This window comes from Seriola dumerili, unplaced genomic scaffold (genome assembly GCF_002260705.1).
Source record: "Seriola dumerili isolate Sdu_G_001 unplaced genomic scaffold, Sdu_1.0 BDQW01000129.1, whole genome shotgun sequence".
Lineage (NCBI taxonomy): Eukaryota > Metazoa > Chordata > Actinopteri > Carangiformes > Carangidae > Seriola > Seriola dumerili.
This window is the reverse complement of record NW_019174384.1, coordinates 774128-791548: the sequence shown is the minus strand read 5'-3', so window position 1 is coordinate 791548 and position 17421 is coordinate 774128. Positions and strand designations below refer to the sequence as shown.

General features: G+C 41.2%; 1 protein-coding gene across 2 annotated transcripts in view; it reads right to left on the bottom strand.

Annotated features, from left to right (window-relative positions):
- ralyl (RALY RNA binding protein like) overlaps positions 1-17421 on the bottom strand; it is an 86424-nt gene that overhangs the window by 36757 nt on the left and 32246 nt on the right. The window contains exon 2 of one of the 2 annotated variants that reach the window (XM_022748783.1): positions 13776-14049. In XM_022748783.1, coding sequence (XP_022604504.1) covers positions 13776-14031 — 256 coding nt within the window. In that variant the 5' untranslated portion in view covers positions 14032-14049. Of the gene's footprint in view, positions 1-13775; positions 14050-17421 lie in introns of those variants that run through there. The other variant, XM_022748782.1, reaches the window with a different exon arrangement.

Below are 17421 nucleotides of genomic sequence, written 5' to 3'. Positions count from 1 at the left end.
TCGAGGTGTTTGTGGCCTGACTGTAAAAACCGCCGTCTGGATGGTGTCGGAGAAGTTACTCCTGGCTCCGGCTAAATGCAAAGTGTTGACTGCAATAAACTTGAGGTACTTAACCGCCATCATGCTTGGCGTGACCTTTACCGGACAGTGGAGCTCCAGGCTGGGGGTGGGGTGGAGGGGGGGTAGGATGGGGGTGGGGTGGGGGGGGTGGGGGGGGCTTGCTCCAGCTGTGAGTCCAACATTTCCACAATAAAACTGGAAGCAGTGATTCACAAGCCCGGGATGTAATTGGCGAGGACGCCTCGTGAGTAAAGATGGTGGAGGAACGAGGGGGGGCGGAGGCGAACTAGCGTGAGGGAGCGAGGGAGAATAAATGCAAAGTCAACTAAGGGAATGTGAGAGGAAAAGTAAACACATGAGAGAACAACCCATCGCTCCGGGCGAGGTTATGGGCTGTTTTTAATGTTATTTTGTTTGTACTGTCCGTCTTCATTCAGGAAGGGAGGGGGGGAGGGGTGGGAGGGGGGGGGGGGGGGGGGCAACGCCCCAGTGAGTTCTTCACAGTGATTCTTAATTCGCACACTAAGCAGGGGGGAGGAAGGGGGGAGTCAGAGGGGTTACGCTGTGAGCACGCGGTCCGCAGAAGCCCCTCCGGGGGTCGCGGTAATTATCGCAGCATGTGTAATCACAAAGTCACGAACCGTTACTCGCGCAATACGTCACCTTTTTTCTTTTCTTTTTTTTTTTATCGCCCGGGTTTTCTCTTTTGTCATTCAGCCTGAGGTGTGTCAGGTCTGTGATATGAAGGTCCGTCTGTCTGTTTAGCGGATGCTCCCCGTGCAAAAGGTCGCACTGCAGTGGTCGCTCCGTCATCGCAAGGCTGCGCACCTGGCACAAACACACAGTTGTCTCATTGAAGCATTATCTCCCAGCATGCACAAGTAGCGCGCCTGTAAGAACACTAATCCTACACAAAAAGGCTTATTACTCTTGATACACATCGCCGAGACTCTCACGGAGTGAAGACAAGCCTCTTTAGTTAAATTGCTTATTCCAAATATGTTGTCTAATCACAACAGGCAGTCTGCCAGCGTGCATACCTCGTGCGCGGTGTTACTTTTTTTTTTTTTTTTTTTTTTTGTGCATGATATGAGAGTCCAGCTCTAATTCAAACCCATCCTGTCTGCATCAGCACGCCCTAAATGTGAACCTAAACTCTCAGGAGTAAACAAGCGTCTTTGATTATGCACAGAGAACAATTATCTGTTCTCCTTCACTGGTCCAAAGCCACATCCCTCGACTGCTTGTGTCTCTCCCCCTCTCTCTCTTTTTCTCTGTAGATGGATGTAAATATTAATGAATGAACACATCGTAGCCAGGATGCTTGTTAGACTTCCTGCTTCTCCCCAGTCCACACTGTTTCGGTTTATTTACTAACTGAAGGAAGGAGTGAAGCTTCAAGGATCCTCCTGTCAGCTAAAAGGCAGAACTGTGGCCTTGGGCTCTGAGGTGGCTCGTTGGTCAGCTGGAAGATATGAAGATGGATTCTGCTCCCGACTCGTGTCAGAGTCAGTGTTATACTTCAGCTCCTGCCACGACCACAGGTGGAGAGAGTTACTTTTGAAAGGAGTTAATCGTTTTGCTCCCTTTGAAAAAAGTCACTGCTAACCTCCCCACCCCCCCGATCTTACTGATCAGTTTTTGATCTTATTGATCCCATTAATGTAGAATAATACTGAAGTAATAAAGGGTTTTTCTTTCACAAAGCTTCTACCTTTGATAAGGTGACAAACCACAGCCGCCATGAGTCTGCTCAACACCTGCTGCTACAATTATTATTATTAATATCATTAATATCCTCATCATCATCATCATCATCATATGTGGTGGTTTGGATCTCTCTTGATAAAAGAAACAGCTGGACTTTCTAAGCAGCATGTTTACTTCAAATCTACAACACTTCCTGTCTCTGAGTCACATGTCTCTAAACCAACCAATCAGAGGCTAGGAGGACTTACACTGAGGTAAATAACTACAGAGAAGGAGCGAGGCGGTTACTGTAAGTGTTTTTAAAGATGCAGATGTAAATATTTAAACGTGTAAATATGCAAATAATTTTGTAAACATAAATGTATGTGGATAGTTGACTGTGTGGACATAATGGTGTAAATAATTAACACTGTAAATATACTTTTAGTAAATTAGGTCATTAATTAACATCTAAAGCTTACATTTTTATTATTATTGCTGTTACTGTCACCATTATCATTATTTTTATTATTATTATTATCATTGCAGCATGGTGGTCCTTCCTTCTCTCTCTCTCTCTCTCTCGCTCTCTGAGTCTGGTTTGGCGCTGTATCAATAAAACCAGCATCATTACACTAAATGATAAAATATTTCACATTATTTGGGCTACGTATAAAGGACTGTATGTACATATAATTTGTTAGCAAATGATTGTAAAACTCCTACAACAGCTTTTCTGCCAACTGTGCTTTCAACTCTTTTTATTTCATGGCAATGTGATGCAAGACTGCGGCTCTGTTTTAAAAAAAATAAATAAAAGAAAAAGAAACAGCACCAGTCTTGTTTGTATCAAGCAGACTTTGATTGCGTTTCTAATTAGAAGCCTTTCATCTGTGTGAGATTATGCAAGATTTTGTGTTTTTTGCTGCTGGTTTTTATTTAATTTATGCTCAGAGACGTACTGTGAAAGAACTTTTAAAGAAACACCATTTTAATTGAAACGAACAAATCAAATTAAAATGGGTTGCACTGCTTCATGAGTTACCATGTAAAGTGAGGAAAGTAATGAAAAGAACAAAGTCATAATTACTCTTGAAGGCCTTATTCATATATTTTTTTTAGTTACTTACATTCAAAGTCTATTCATAAAAAAAAAAGAAAAGTGATTGCGTTATAAATAGAAACCTAAGTGTGTCTCATGTGATCATAATTGAAAACATTATTTATGTATGCACATATTTCACAAGCACAATAAAACTTTAAATGCCACCTGGTGTTAGCCTCTGTATTAAAACACCCGCCAATCAATTTGGAAGCAATAACAAGGTCTCTATAATTTAGTTTACCTTTGCAGATCATAGAATCCACTGGATATATACTGGAATATCTGGTGGTTATGGAGTGGATATTACATTTTTCTATTTCTCTTCTTTTTTTTTTTTTGCTTGTGCTGAGGAAGCAGCTTTCTTTATCTTGCTCAGGGGAACTTTGACACATCGGCTGTTGCATGAGGATCAAATATGCAACCTGCCAGACAACCAGCACACCGCCCTGAATCATGCATGAGTGAGATTTTTATTTTTTTATATGATATACTGTATTTACTGGCCTGTTGCTTTGTGGCAGACATGAAGGACAATTAAATTTCAAATGTGAGAAGTCGTTATTTTGCTCGTATTTAGAATGACACTATTATACAGTAGGATAACTGAAGCACAAAATAAAACATGCAGAAACACTAAAACGAGCTTGCTGTCTCACTTGCATGATATGAGCCTATGCATCTACCCACACACACACACACACACGTGCCACTGCCCACACACCCACATATACGCCCACACACAAACACAAACACAAACACAAACACACACACACACACACACACACAGCTTTCCAGAGCCCACTGAGCCCTGCGCTCTGACTCTGATTCACAGCTCAGTGTTTCTCTGCCTTCTGAACCCAGGTTTCTAATCAGAGAATTAGCTGCAGTTTCTCCTGCCAAAATCCACACAGTAATCCATCTCACTTTGTCCACACTGTGGCTCATGCCCCACTAAAGCATTTGTCAGTATGTATGAAAGAGAGAGAGAGAGAGAGAGAGGGATAGAGAAAGGGACAGACAGAGAGACAGAGAGAGATCCTGGCAGCCGGGGAAATGCGCTTTCCTGGTTTTCCTGGTGGCTTTATTAAAGCCTATTAAGTGCACAATGACAATCTTTTAAATTTCTTCAGTATTGTTTCCACAAAAGAGACATGCTCTTATATTCTGAATACATTACAGCTCAGATAAACTCCCCCCCTCCCCCTCTCGGCTTGGCTACATTCTTGTTGTTGTTGTAGGACTGTGAGCCTGCACACTGCTCTGTACCTGGTGTTATGGATGCTTTTGTCGAGCGCTGGGTCAGGCCAACTGCGCATTCGACGTCCAGCCCAGTCTCTCCGAGTGTGACTAATGAGGGAGGAGACGGACAACCAGGGTGCATTCTAATCACCCACAAGGACGAGAAGAGATATGGAACGGGAGAAAGAGAGGGACTACCACGAGGAAGAGGAAGAAAAGAAAAAAAAAAAAACAGAAGGAAAGAAATAGTATATTTATATTAGAATTTTCTGAATGAAGCACATATCTGAAATTTCAATTTCAAACGTTTTCCTGTCTGCAAGCTCACATAAACCGCACATACATGCACACGCGCACATGCTCAGACACGCTGAATACTCTCACAGCCTCAGAAGCAAACACGGGGACATGAAAGACACAGAGGGGGCCTTATGGGGTTCGCTTTGGCAAGGTTCAGGCCACTGAATCAGGGGGAATTGGCCCATCTAGCTGCATACTGCCAATACCCATAAGGCCTCTCACTCATGACTGTTCATGCCTCTGAACCCGGCTCTCAAAACAAAGTTACTGAGCTGTGCAGTTATTGTAGACATAGTTGGAATTATCTATGCAAATTTCTGAGCGAGAGCGAGCCTGTGAATACTAATGGTGAATGATGGAGAGAATTACAGCAGCCAGGTGGAGAAGATGCAGGAGAATTGGTTTGGATAGATATAAAAGAAAAAACAAAATTCTCCTCCTCCTTCCCCCGGGTTTTCATTTTGTTAAGCCTGTGATGTTCAATGCATTCAAGGAGCTACCTGTGTTCTTCAAGAGGGTGTTGCAATGTACTTCTTGCATTTTGATTGACACATTTTATCCGAATGCCTTTGAACATTTTTTTTACATTCCACTCGACATATTTATTAAGTCAACGGTGCAAAATTATGAGTCTTGAGAAAAGCATTCGTGGTTTTTAATTCTGGGGGACTGACACCAAATTTTCCAAATATCGCATCGTGCTGCGCGAGAGAGAAGTCTTGGTCGCAGTTTGTCAGCGTGCTAACATGCTAACATGTACTGCTGTCATTTCATGATCAGTCCTTCTGACGTGGACCGAGTCGCTCTTTATACCACGTCACCGGACCTTTGCTACTGTCATAATTACTACGGCCGCTAGATGTCGCCGAACAACAAAACTATGAATAATAGCTATCTGCTGCACAGACGAACTGAGGGCTTGATTTTTACTGGACAGTCTCCTTTTATCTGTGAAGCTCTTAACTGGCCGTCGGTGGATTAAAATCTACCCCAGGAAAGATTTCACCAAGTCACGCTGGTAAATGTTTTACCACGAGGCCAAAGTCGTGAATGTTCAGGGCCTTTAAGAAAAGGGAAAGCTTATACGCCATCAAAGTCCACTTCAAACTCTCCAAAATAACAACTGTATTTGGTGAGTTGTTGAAAACCAAAAAAAAAAAAGTTCCGGAAATACAACCCATACATCCAGTAGCCTAGTATTTGTTGCCACACTTTAAGCAGTACTACCTGCACATTGTCCTTCTACCTGTCCCTCCTCAGTCTTCTCCCTCTTATAGTTTAGTTTCTGTGTCCTGTGCTGCTTGCTATGCATCATGTTGGCCCAAAATGACGATTGATTGCAGTGCCACTGCCTTTGTAATCCGCTTAGGATGGATTTTGCATCTAAATCACTTTATTATTTATGTGCCTAACTCGTGCCAATGCCATTTGGAGGCAGTATGATTGGTGATCCATCACACATTATCCTTCAGTGTGGTCATTAATATTGTAATGGGATGGACCTTCACCATGAAACTTCCAGGTGGAAAGGAATGCAGATCTCCTCCGGGAGGGTCAGGCTACTCAAAACAGGAGTCAACAGAAGGAAGATTATCAGGTGTGTTGCTACCAGACGGATTCTCCAGAGATGTTGTTAGTTCGCCCTCTCTCTCTGCTATTAACCTCTCTCTGCCGATCTCCCTCTCTCCTCTTTCTGCTCCCAGGTTGCACAGCAGCTTGTATCTTCATACATGGGCTCTCATAGAAAAATATAGGATGTTATTGTCCTTTTCCATTGGGGTTTCAATCACCACCTGCCAATCACACGCCTCTGCTGCCTCCAGGCAGACACACACAAGCACACAGTGGCACATCAAGACATGTTGAAACAACCACCTCTATAGATAAGAGAAACAAGGAAAGACAGAGACTCATCTTGCTACATAAAGGGCAAGAGTGATATGAATTGCAAAGTATTTGATGTGAATACATCAAAGGAGTCTTATACAAAACATACTGTTTGTGTACTGTATAGATTTGGAGACTCAGCACTAACATGAGGCCTGGGGCATGCTGGGACGGCTCGGGGCAAAAAATCTGTCACTCTTTGTCTCCGTGGCAGCCCACTGAGTCCACTAAAGAGCGGGGCCATAGAGATACAGCGCATAGATCTCAGTGGGCGAGGAAGGAAAAATGCTTAGATGCGTCTGAGGTGCATGGATGCCAGCAATCATCATGTCACTGTGTCACGAGGAATTCCCCCATGTCGGCTTTCAGCCAGAGGGAAGGGAACGCGCAGTAACACAAGTGAGTCGTAGGAATATTTGTGCTTAACGTGACTTAAGCAAAAACAGAGCAGCTGGCCTCAGATGGCTGAAACACTTACTTGTGTGATTGTAAGTGGAATTAAAACTAGTTTGGGGACAAACTGGAAAGAGAGTGAGAGAGGAGAGTGGTGCTATGTGCTAATTACAGTTCAGACTACACATTTATTTTAAGCAGGATCTGAGCATGTTGTGCATCCACACACAAAATTAATTATACTCCAAGATTTCACTCTAAATGTACTTATCATGCAGGTGATTTTAACTATTTTGGCTGATTAGACTTGGATTGATTACATCTACAGACTGTGCTTAATTAGGTGCACTCCAAAGCACTGGCACGGTGCAAGTTTGAGCATATATTATATTATATTATATTGAAATGGTGCTGTAGTGTCTCTGCCATCTCAGGCTGTTAGATTAAGAAGTTTTTGCATTACCTGCTGCTGTTCTTTTGTCAGTGGAGAGGGATTTACGCTGCGTACTAAATCACTCACTACTTCCTGTACACAGGGTTCGAATTACCGGGGGAATTGGGGAGGTTTAACATCCCCTGATAAAGACATGGACTCCCCCCCAAAGGCGGTAAAAACAACAGTCCGGGGGGATTGCAACATCCATATATTTTTCTTATCTGTAATTATAACTATTACAATAAATTTCCCATATTCATGCTTGGAAGAATCTTGTGATACGATTTCAGACACCCCTAAAGTGGGCCGTACCATTCCCTAACCCGGACGTTAAGTCTTGTTTACTTTCCTTACTCGCGTCAGTGGCTCGCGCTGCGTCTCTGCCCCCGTGCGACAGTGATGGTAAATGTAAGTGGCAGTAACAATTTATCCAGGTGGTTTAATACACTTTACTGTCTTACCCACACAGTTTCTGAATGAGACTGCGTGAAGTATCTACAGATGAACGCTGACGTTATCTATTTTCTAACTTTTGATTTAAGTTACAGTTTAGCTAACTAATGTTAGCTAGCTGATAGCGCCCATTCATTTCCAATGTTAGCTCAGTCATTTCATTACCTATATCTAATGTTAGCTAACACTGGTGCTCAGTCACTAACAGTGAGACAGTGGGAATTAGGTATTGTAGAGGTAAGTTTTGAGATGAGTTTATTATTTATATTTATAGTCTTTTGTGTGGCTTAGTTAGTCTTTTACCTATTTGGTATTAGGTTTTTTAAGAAACACTCTCTTTGTTTTCACTCAGGAATTCAGGAGTTTTATCTGGTTTGGTAATTGAACAATATTGAAATACATGTGTGGTGAAGGCTAAGTAATTGTATTAGCAGTGGTGGCGAGAAATTAAATGTATTTCAACTTTTTTGGCTTCTTACATCTTACAAAAAGCAGTGTTTAATTGGGTCATATTTCAGATGTCTGAGTTGTTAACAGTTACCAAATAGTGATTTTTCCCTCTAAACTTCTCACATGGTTTCATTTCTATAAATGCTGAAATTATCACATATTTCACCAAAAATCAGAGATTAGAGAACAAGTCACTGAGAACAGATTTATGAACCAGAGCGTTTTTACTTCTTTCGTCTCTGATTAATCATCTGATGACCCCTCAGATTTACCTGGTGACCCTGCAAAGAGTCTGTCCTCTCTTCTTTTTGTGGACATCAATGGAGCACCTTTGGAGATCTTTGACCCTACTCTGTCTGTGACGTCCTGGGTGAAAGCTGGTCATCGTTTGTCAACATCATGGGTGACGGGGAGGAAAGCCCAGGAGGGTCAACCCAAACCTCTGTGGTCAATTCTTTAAGGTAAGACTGATTTGATAGAATTTGCATTATGCTACTGGCTAAGGCCTGAAACATTAACCTAGCAACTCCTTAAAGACATAGACCACACAAAAATCTAACTTTGTCAACTGTTTTTTTTTTACCTTGAATAGTCTAATAGAAAAAAATTAATTCATACTCTACAGGACCTTTTTCATTGAATTCATATGTTTCTCACTTCTGAATTAATGGAAAGATAGGATTCACTCCATCTTAGGCTTTTGAGCCAATAGACCTCTTTGTTAGGTTGATGGTGTCTCTGGTTCTGCTACAGCGTCGTGTGGGTCTGTATTTGAGTGGAAATGATGGTCTGCTGTTGATGTTTGCGTGTGTGGGTCTGATGTTCTGCTGATGTGTTCTGCGCTTGAATACTTTGTTGGTGAGCCCTGACTACAAAAGTTGTTGTGTGGTACATTCTTCATGAGCTGGTGTTATGGATTTGATTCATCACCGTCATCTACAGACTGTAGACTTTAAGTTAAACAAGCATGATACTGTAAGGATTGTAAGACTTCAATCACTGAAGCACGCGCCTGCGCTGTACTGGGAAAAAAGTTGCAATTACTTGCAAACTACCCACAATAGCTCTATACTACACAGATTCAGCACCATGGACAGAAACACAGAAATGACAACATCAGTATTCATACTAAATATGCTTGATTTTTTAGTATTGACTGACACCACTGTCCCACATAGGACATGGAAATGCTACTTAAAACATTAAAACTATTTTTGAAGGGCGATGAGGCATCTCCCTGAACAACTAGTATTTCCAGTAGTTGTATTTTGGTAGGAACTTTCCAAAACTGTTTAGTTAATGTCCACATAAATCTAGTACCATTTCTCTCTAGTGCTGCCATAACAGTTTCCTTGCATGTTTCCATATGTCACACTGTGGTATTTATTGGGACGCAGCCTTGGTTTAAATGTTTCCACACCATGGAGAGAGAGAGAGACAACAGAGGAACGATTTCTCATGTCTGCTGTATGAGACTCAGTGTTCAACATCAACACATTCGTGTAAAGTGCTTTTCAAAAAATGTCTTCATGCTTGTAACTCTGAATCTCTTAGAGATACTGCACTTACACCATTCAGAGTAGCGTCACATGCACTGCTATTTAGTGATGATTGCTGTGCTCACAATCTTAGATGCATTCTCATGAACTCCTATTCATATTTGATAGGGTAATGGAGCATCCATTTCTCACTCAGCGGCAAGGAGAGGAAGGTGCTGCCAGCTGTGTTATTTTAAAATCTTTGCATTCGTTCATCAGCTGTTTTTCATCCGTATACACACACACACACAGCGATGGTCTCATCTTCTGTGGTGGCTATGACCTTTGACCCCTGGTTATCATTGAGTGCACAGATTAGTCATCAGCAGTGTGTCTGAGGAGCTCAAGTGGATCTGTGCAGGCGCAGCATGATGTGATTATTCCACTGACCTCTTTTCCAGTGACCACTGCCAGCAGAAAAGCATGCTTCTGAAACGTACCTCTGCGTCCACAACAACATGTTCTGCCTCTTTGTATGTGGGCGGTGGATGAGCTCAGTAAACAGAGGCTGTGATTGTTGAAACACCAACATACATGAATGCAATTACTCTAGTAACACAGCAATATTATTTTACGTACAGGTGTGAGTTTCTAAATTGAGGTGCAATCATCTTGCAGGTAATAACCCCGTTAATGAAACATTTTAGAACAGAAAGACGGATCCTTTGTGGAGGTCGTTCCTCAACTCCAAATCATTATGTGGCTGATTCATTTCCCTGCCAAGTTAATATAAAAAGCATCAGCTCGGGAGGATGAGATTGAGGGTGTCCTTAATTGTCAATTAAGGATGTATTGAAATGAGGCACGGAGTAATGAAAATTCTTTAGATTATGTTTGCTTTCTCAACCTAAATCAAGCCATCACATGTGGTTTGCAGAGAAGTCACAAATAAATCACTAATACTATTATTATGGATATGATAGAGCGCTCAGTGATGGGTTTTAGCTCTGACTGGGGATGGACCTGGTTGTGACTGGGTTTTAATAACTGATGTGTTTTTCTGCTGATTCGCTGATTAACACATCCATAATGTGCCAAATATCAAACTAATGAAAGCCATTAGCCTCCATTAATCAGGCAGAGAGAGATCCCATCATTACTTGCTCTTGTTTTCCATTTTGACGGAGAAATGGTCTCCTTCAATAAAAAATCTTCAATTTCTATCATATTTTTTTTTTTTAGTAACACCAGATCATTAAATTAGTTTTAGAGGGAATGTCAGGTGTTAAGTGTGCGGAGGCAACAGCCAGCACCTATCCAAACAGTCAGGCCTTCACAGACAGCCAACATCATGTAAACAATAGGAAATCAAATAAAGGAACCAATTACATCTGTCAGCTGTTGGGTTCTTGCAAATGGCTGGGAAGACTATTGGTTTGATGTTTTTCCCTTTTGAACAACACAACTAAGGAAAGGTTGCTATATCAATGTAAACTTGTCAGCTGTTCCCCTTACAGTATACCCTAATCTTCTCCAATTTAATGAAATACACCATTTCCTTAATCCATTGTGCAAATGTCAGAGGATTACAACCTTTCCATTTCCAATTTGTCATCTGGCTACCAGCATGACAAAAGACAAAGGCCTTTGTTTATTGTGATTTAAAATTAGATTTGATGTCACCACACCAAATAAAGCAAGGTTTTTTTTTTCAGGTTTAACACAAAAAAAAAAGCGCATCGATAACTTGTGCTGTTGAGTCAGAGGAGACACAACAACCTTTAAACCAGCTCTGTATTTTCTGTCTTCAAGTGTTCAGTTTTTATTACACATAAGATATTTTTAGTCACAGCTAATGTTGAATAACATAGGAGTTAAATGTCTAGAGAATATAATTTTTACTTGTTATGCCCTTGAACTGGAATTGTTTGCCTCACTTGTGTTAATTATCTTGAATAAAACTTTTTTCTCTTTCACTCCCGACCCTAACTCCAAAAACTGCCCCGAGGAAACTGTGTACTGGCGTGGCAGAGTGCACGAGCGGTTAGAAAGATCATTCTCAAGCCGGAGGAACTGAGTTGATAAATACGTGTCCTGCTGAAATGCCAGTGGAGACGCTATATTCATACCAAAACAATAGCTGAACTGTGAGTGAAGCAAGCTAGTTCTGGCAACTAAAGTCTGCACCTCCAGCTCCACCCCAGTGTCCAACTGTAGACTCTGGGTCTAGTCTATATTCTCTTAGGGGGGCAGTTATTATTTTCACTCCCCAATGCTGAACTTGGTGCATCCCTGTGGAGTTTGACGGGGTCACAGCTTTAACTATGTAACACTGTCACACTGTGATATTTGTACTCTTTACTTCATGGCCCATATTTCCTGTTTGAAACACCTCATTATCATCCTAGTTCCTAATCCCTCCTGTCCTGAGTTTACTTTATCCATGTGGGGAGTGATGAGGTCAGAGCCTAGATGCCAAATATCAACTCTGTAAATATTCTACATTTACATTATAATCCATTTCACTTCCTGGCTTTAGCTATGTGATTGAAGCACTACATACGATCCAGTCTGTTGCCCCTCCACCTCCATCCCTGCGTTCCCATAGGCAGGAAGTTATTATTGTCAGGCCAAATTCCTGCCGGGAAGAATTTGGTGTATCTTACATACAGTAAAATCTGTATGTATGAGTTTTCATTGTCACTCCCCAACCACCGCTATACAGAGCTCTGCTTTGTGGTTGAAACACCAAACATCTTGCAGTCCGCTGCACCTTCACCCCAGTGTCCAGCAGTAAACTCAGGGTCTATGTTCCCTTACGGGGCAAAGTCATTTATCATCACTGGTTGTGTTGAGCTTGATTTATCCTTGTGATAAGGTATCAGCCTAAAGTATGAAATATCAACCTTCCATATATTCTACATTCATGTGATAATCCATGCTACTTCCTGAGCAAAATACGTATGATCCCTTAGGGGGGGAAGTTACGATCGTCACTCCCTAATCCCTACAGCGCAGAGCTTGGCCCCTATGTTGCAGTTCACTGCACCTCAACCTCCATCCGAGTTTTCCCACCTTTAGGTTCTGAGTATATGTTACGCATATGGAGGAGGATACTATTGTCACTCCCTAATCCCTGCTGTGCAGAACTTGATGTATCCTTGTAGGGAGGGATGAGGTCAAAGCTGGGAAGCCAAATATCAACTCTGCACATATTCTACATTTACATAATAATCCATTCCAGTCTCTCACTGCACTTCCATCATGCACTGCTCTCTTTGATCATCTCAATAATGACATTTTTAATTCTGTAACGTACTGACATCCAGTGATATTTGCACTCTTTACACTCCACACCCCAGGTTCTCTTGTTGAAACACCAAACATGCCTATATGCAGTATTATCCAGTCATGATAATTTTAAAATTATGTTTTATAGCAGTAGTGTCTAGGAACTTGCTCTGCTGAACCTTTGTAATTAATCCCAAGGGCTCGTAAAGATGTTTTAACAAGATAAGGCCCAAGACAATGCCCTCCGCAGACAAGACTGATTCTACATTCAAACTTAAAAGGTGGTTTTGTTTGCTAGTGGAGGTAAAGTCAAACACAAAGACCTGCATAAACAAAATTTTTCTCTGTGCTTGTCTAAATTTCCTCAGATTGTCTAGAAAGTTACTTTATGAATCATATCTTCCAATGGCAGGAATATTTTTGCCTCCCGGCCATAAGCAAAATAAATGTGAAGAAAAAGCATTTTACAGTCAACATTCACAAAAACAACCCATTACAAAGTGCATGCACACTAGAAAATCAATGCTTGCACAGCAAATTGTAGCAGCATCCCATGCCACTTAACACACTCTGCTCTGTTCTAAGTAGTGTGTCACAAGAACTTTGACATACTTTTTGCAAGTTGCTGCCTGATAAATGTTAACATCAAACTGTGCTTACATTCACTAGTGGATCAGTTAACGGATTCTGCAGGGATTTTCTCCAAAACAGCGTGACAACAAACACAGACACTTCAGCATTTAGGAGCCGAGGGAGGTTCTAAACTAAAAGTCTGAGAGACGCCCGAGGCATTTCGTGTTCCAGAGAGAGACAATCCATTCCTCTAGCAAAGAACAGGCTTTAACGAAATATTCTGTATTTAAAGGGGAAAGTTTTTTGGGAAGTGGAGTATAGACTGTGTCTTACTGTCTCCACGTTAGTTCCTAACAGCATCTGCAATGCAAGTAACACAAAGATTTCTCACCAAAAAAAACAAAGAGAAATGAGGACTCACCAAGAGGCTGTCCAGCGATGATACGGGCATTTTCTCCTGCCACAGCCGCCCGAGCGTTCCTCTCGTTCAAGTACTGTACGAAGGCATAACCCTTGTGTACAGAACAACCCACTATCTTTCCGTACTTGGCAAAGATGACCTCTATATCGGTCTTCTTGACAATGGCTGTGTTGAGGTTGCCAATAAAGACTCTGGAGTTGAGGGAGCGCGGGTCATTCTTGTTGGTCACGTTGCTTGTCTGGGTTTTACCAGTCATTCTCCTCCAGTTGCCCTCCTGGGACACAGACAGAGGGGAGGACAGGACTTTAGAGGTTTTGGACAGGCCAACTCCAGCTAATTCTGCTCCTGAAGAAAACATTATAGAACCCCAAAGTGAATTAAATCGGTAAAATAAGACATTATGAAATAAATAAACATATAGTGAAATATATGAATGAACCACAAAATCAAATAATTTAATGAATATAAAAACTCATTATCATGAAATGGTATTTTATCATTCTCTTTTGATAACATATGCTCCCAGCGACGACCAACCACGCTGCCTTACCTCGCTAGCTCCTGTTGGCGAGAGAAACCACAGAGAAAGACTGTGTTTTAGCTCTTTAGAGTTTCATGTCTTTTGATGAACATCTTTAAAATCACAAGTCTGCCAAGTTAACTTTGAATTAACCAGTTAACTGCTGCCATTCACAGTGGCTCTTCACTTTGAGCTTTCACTGAGCTAGTTAGCTTGTTAGCCAGGGAGGCCGGTGGCATGTAAGTAACATCTGCTACCGTATGACATTTAGCATGTGAGCTAGCTCCTGCTAGCTAGAACAACAACAATGCCAAAGTAATATGGAATGAATGCTTTAAACACAGTACACAGACAACTAACTCACCTTTATTACCTTCACATGCTACTTACCTCACTAGCTAACTCCCTAAACTGGTTACAGAGTTTGGGTTAACTGTTAAATTTAGAGTTATCTCAGCAGTGTTGTGATCTTAAAGGTGGTTTCTCAGAGAAAGGTATAGTCTTTGTAGTTCTCTAGCTAACAGCTAGTTAGCCACTTTGCTAACTAAAATAAACTGGGGTTTGTGATAGCCTAAAAAGGGGGGAGGGGGGGGGCAGAAAATGGTGACATGAAAACTGATATTACGAAATAAAATGTGACATGAAATAAAATTGTCACTGGTAAAAATGCCTGAACTCTGAAATAAAAATGGACACTTTAAAGTAGAGGTTTGAAAACAAATAATAATGTGAAAATAAAAGTGATAAAATAACATTTCATATTAATAAGTTAATACATTCAAAAAGAATTTCACAATTTATAGCTTTTTTTTTTTTTGCATAATTACCTCTACTCATTCATATGATTATATATTTCATAATGTCTTTTATTAAGATCAAAATCAATCACCTTTGATGGAAATACACACTTTTTGTTGATGAAGGCTTTTGTTGATGAAGGTTTACACTCTTGCACTGGCCAGTCAACTGCTTACCTAAGCCACATTTTTGCATGGTTGAAATGCTACCGCTGCATGGCTGAGTTGGAGAATTAGAGGGAGCATCAATGTGTGAATGCTGCAGCAGTTTTCTCTGTTTTGTTGAGAAGCCGAATACAGTGGCTATCAGTGAGAAAGCTTTGCTATCTCAATACCCATATTGTTGCATCCCTAATGCTTTGTGTGCCGTTTCACGGATCACAGAATGCGTGGGCTGTAATTCATGTTGCAGTTTTATTCAGACTTTTTTTGTGCTGTCAAGTTATCAGCGCACATTAGCCTCAGCTTTTGTAAGTCTCCCCTGAAATTATTTCTAAGTGTCCTATTCATCATCCGAATGTTATTTTTTGTGAAAGGTGATTGGCTGCAGAGTCAATGAAATTATACCTACCCAAGGAAAGGATGCACTACTCAGCTATTCAAGTTCTATATTTAATTAGTTATCTTGAAGGAGATTGATAGACACATAGCCCAGATAAATAGATCCCACATACGTCTCATTGCTTTTCCAATTGATTTTCTTTTTAATGGAAGCACATGATTTCATTTTTTATAGCTGTAGAAATCCAGGTTTTCATTACAGTTTATATTCCAAAAGGGATTACACTTAGTGCATTAAATACTGTGAAATATTGTGAAGAAAAGACTGAATATTCAATATTTGCCTCCTCTGAGTCTGTGTCCCTGACACACGCTGATAACAACTATTCAGCTTTAAGAAGAAGAACCTGAATAATGGATCCAATCCTCAGTAAACAGGATTAGTAACCAAGGTAACACTGATGTTGCTGGAATATTATGCACACACACACACATGCACACACATATTTTCTCACTGGAAAATAGTCTCTTTTTATTTTTTTATATTTTATCCAACTTAATTTTCCACTGCAAGAGGCTACTGACACTGTGTGGCCTCAGTATCTTCACAATTACATGATGCAGTTTTCCCGTGAAGTGCTATACTGTAACGGGTTCGTTCAGCTAATTATAGCGTGGCATGAGATTATGTCGAAATCACAGCAAGAGCATTGTAAAGCGGAAACTGAGTGATGGTTACGTTTCACTGTAAGGTCGCTCGTTCTGTTCCTGCAGCGGATGAAGGAGTAAACTGAGCGGTCATCCAGAAATGCGAGAGCAGCCATTTGATTTACAGGGCAGAGATTCTCTGTCGGGGCAACCATTACACCTGAGACTGCGATCATGCTACACATTCAGCTGCTCATTCATGGATGAACGCACATTATTTCACTTGGCAGCACATGTTTTTAGCATTACATCACCCACAGACTCTAATGCTATTCACTTTCCTGTAATTATTCAACACCCACTACAGGTGCGTGATGATTCATGACTCTTATGGGCTCGCTGTTTACAGTGCTGCACCAGTGTGTGTGTGTGTGTGTGTGTGTTGTCTCGGCATGTGCGTGTGTGTGTGTGTGTGTGGGAATAAACTGCTGCTTGCCATCTCTGAAGTGACCTTGACATTTATCAGCACCAGACACTGAAAATTAATGTGGCGTAGGCACACACACACACACACACACACACACACATACATGTGCGAACTCAAATGAGCCCCACAATGACCACCTGATGGTAGTTTAAACCCACAATGTGACACCCATGCCGTAGTTATGTCTGTGGACAGGTCACAGGGAACATGACAAATCAGTGGAGAAGGGTTAGATTGCCTCTCTTGTCAGATAAATCAGCGGTGGGGTGAGCGGTCACGGACCCCTTTTACCGCTCTCTACTGTTATATTTCATGTTGTCTTCTCTGTTGTTTTCTTTAGAGCGGGACGCTAATTTATTCCATCAGTGGTTTTCCTGCTGACCTTGCCTTTTAGTTTATTTACAACCTCCATTAAGCTTCACATCCCACGAAGTGATAGCGCCACGATGAGAAACATGGGAAAACAACAGAGGAAGTGATAGGCAAACGGTAGTGTAATTGGCAAAATAATTGTTCCAAGGACTTGACATTTGTTATCAAAAAAAAAAAAGGCACAAAGAGGAGCTTCATCACAGAAACACAGTCTGCAAACTGCTTTTTAGAGGGAAAATGATGATCTGGTGTTCAAAACCGGCTCTTTAAAAACGATTACAGCTTCTACAGTACTGCTTTTATTGTCAGTATAGGGCAGAA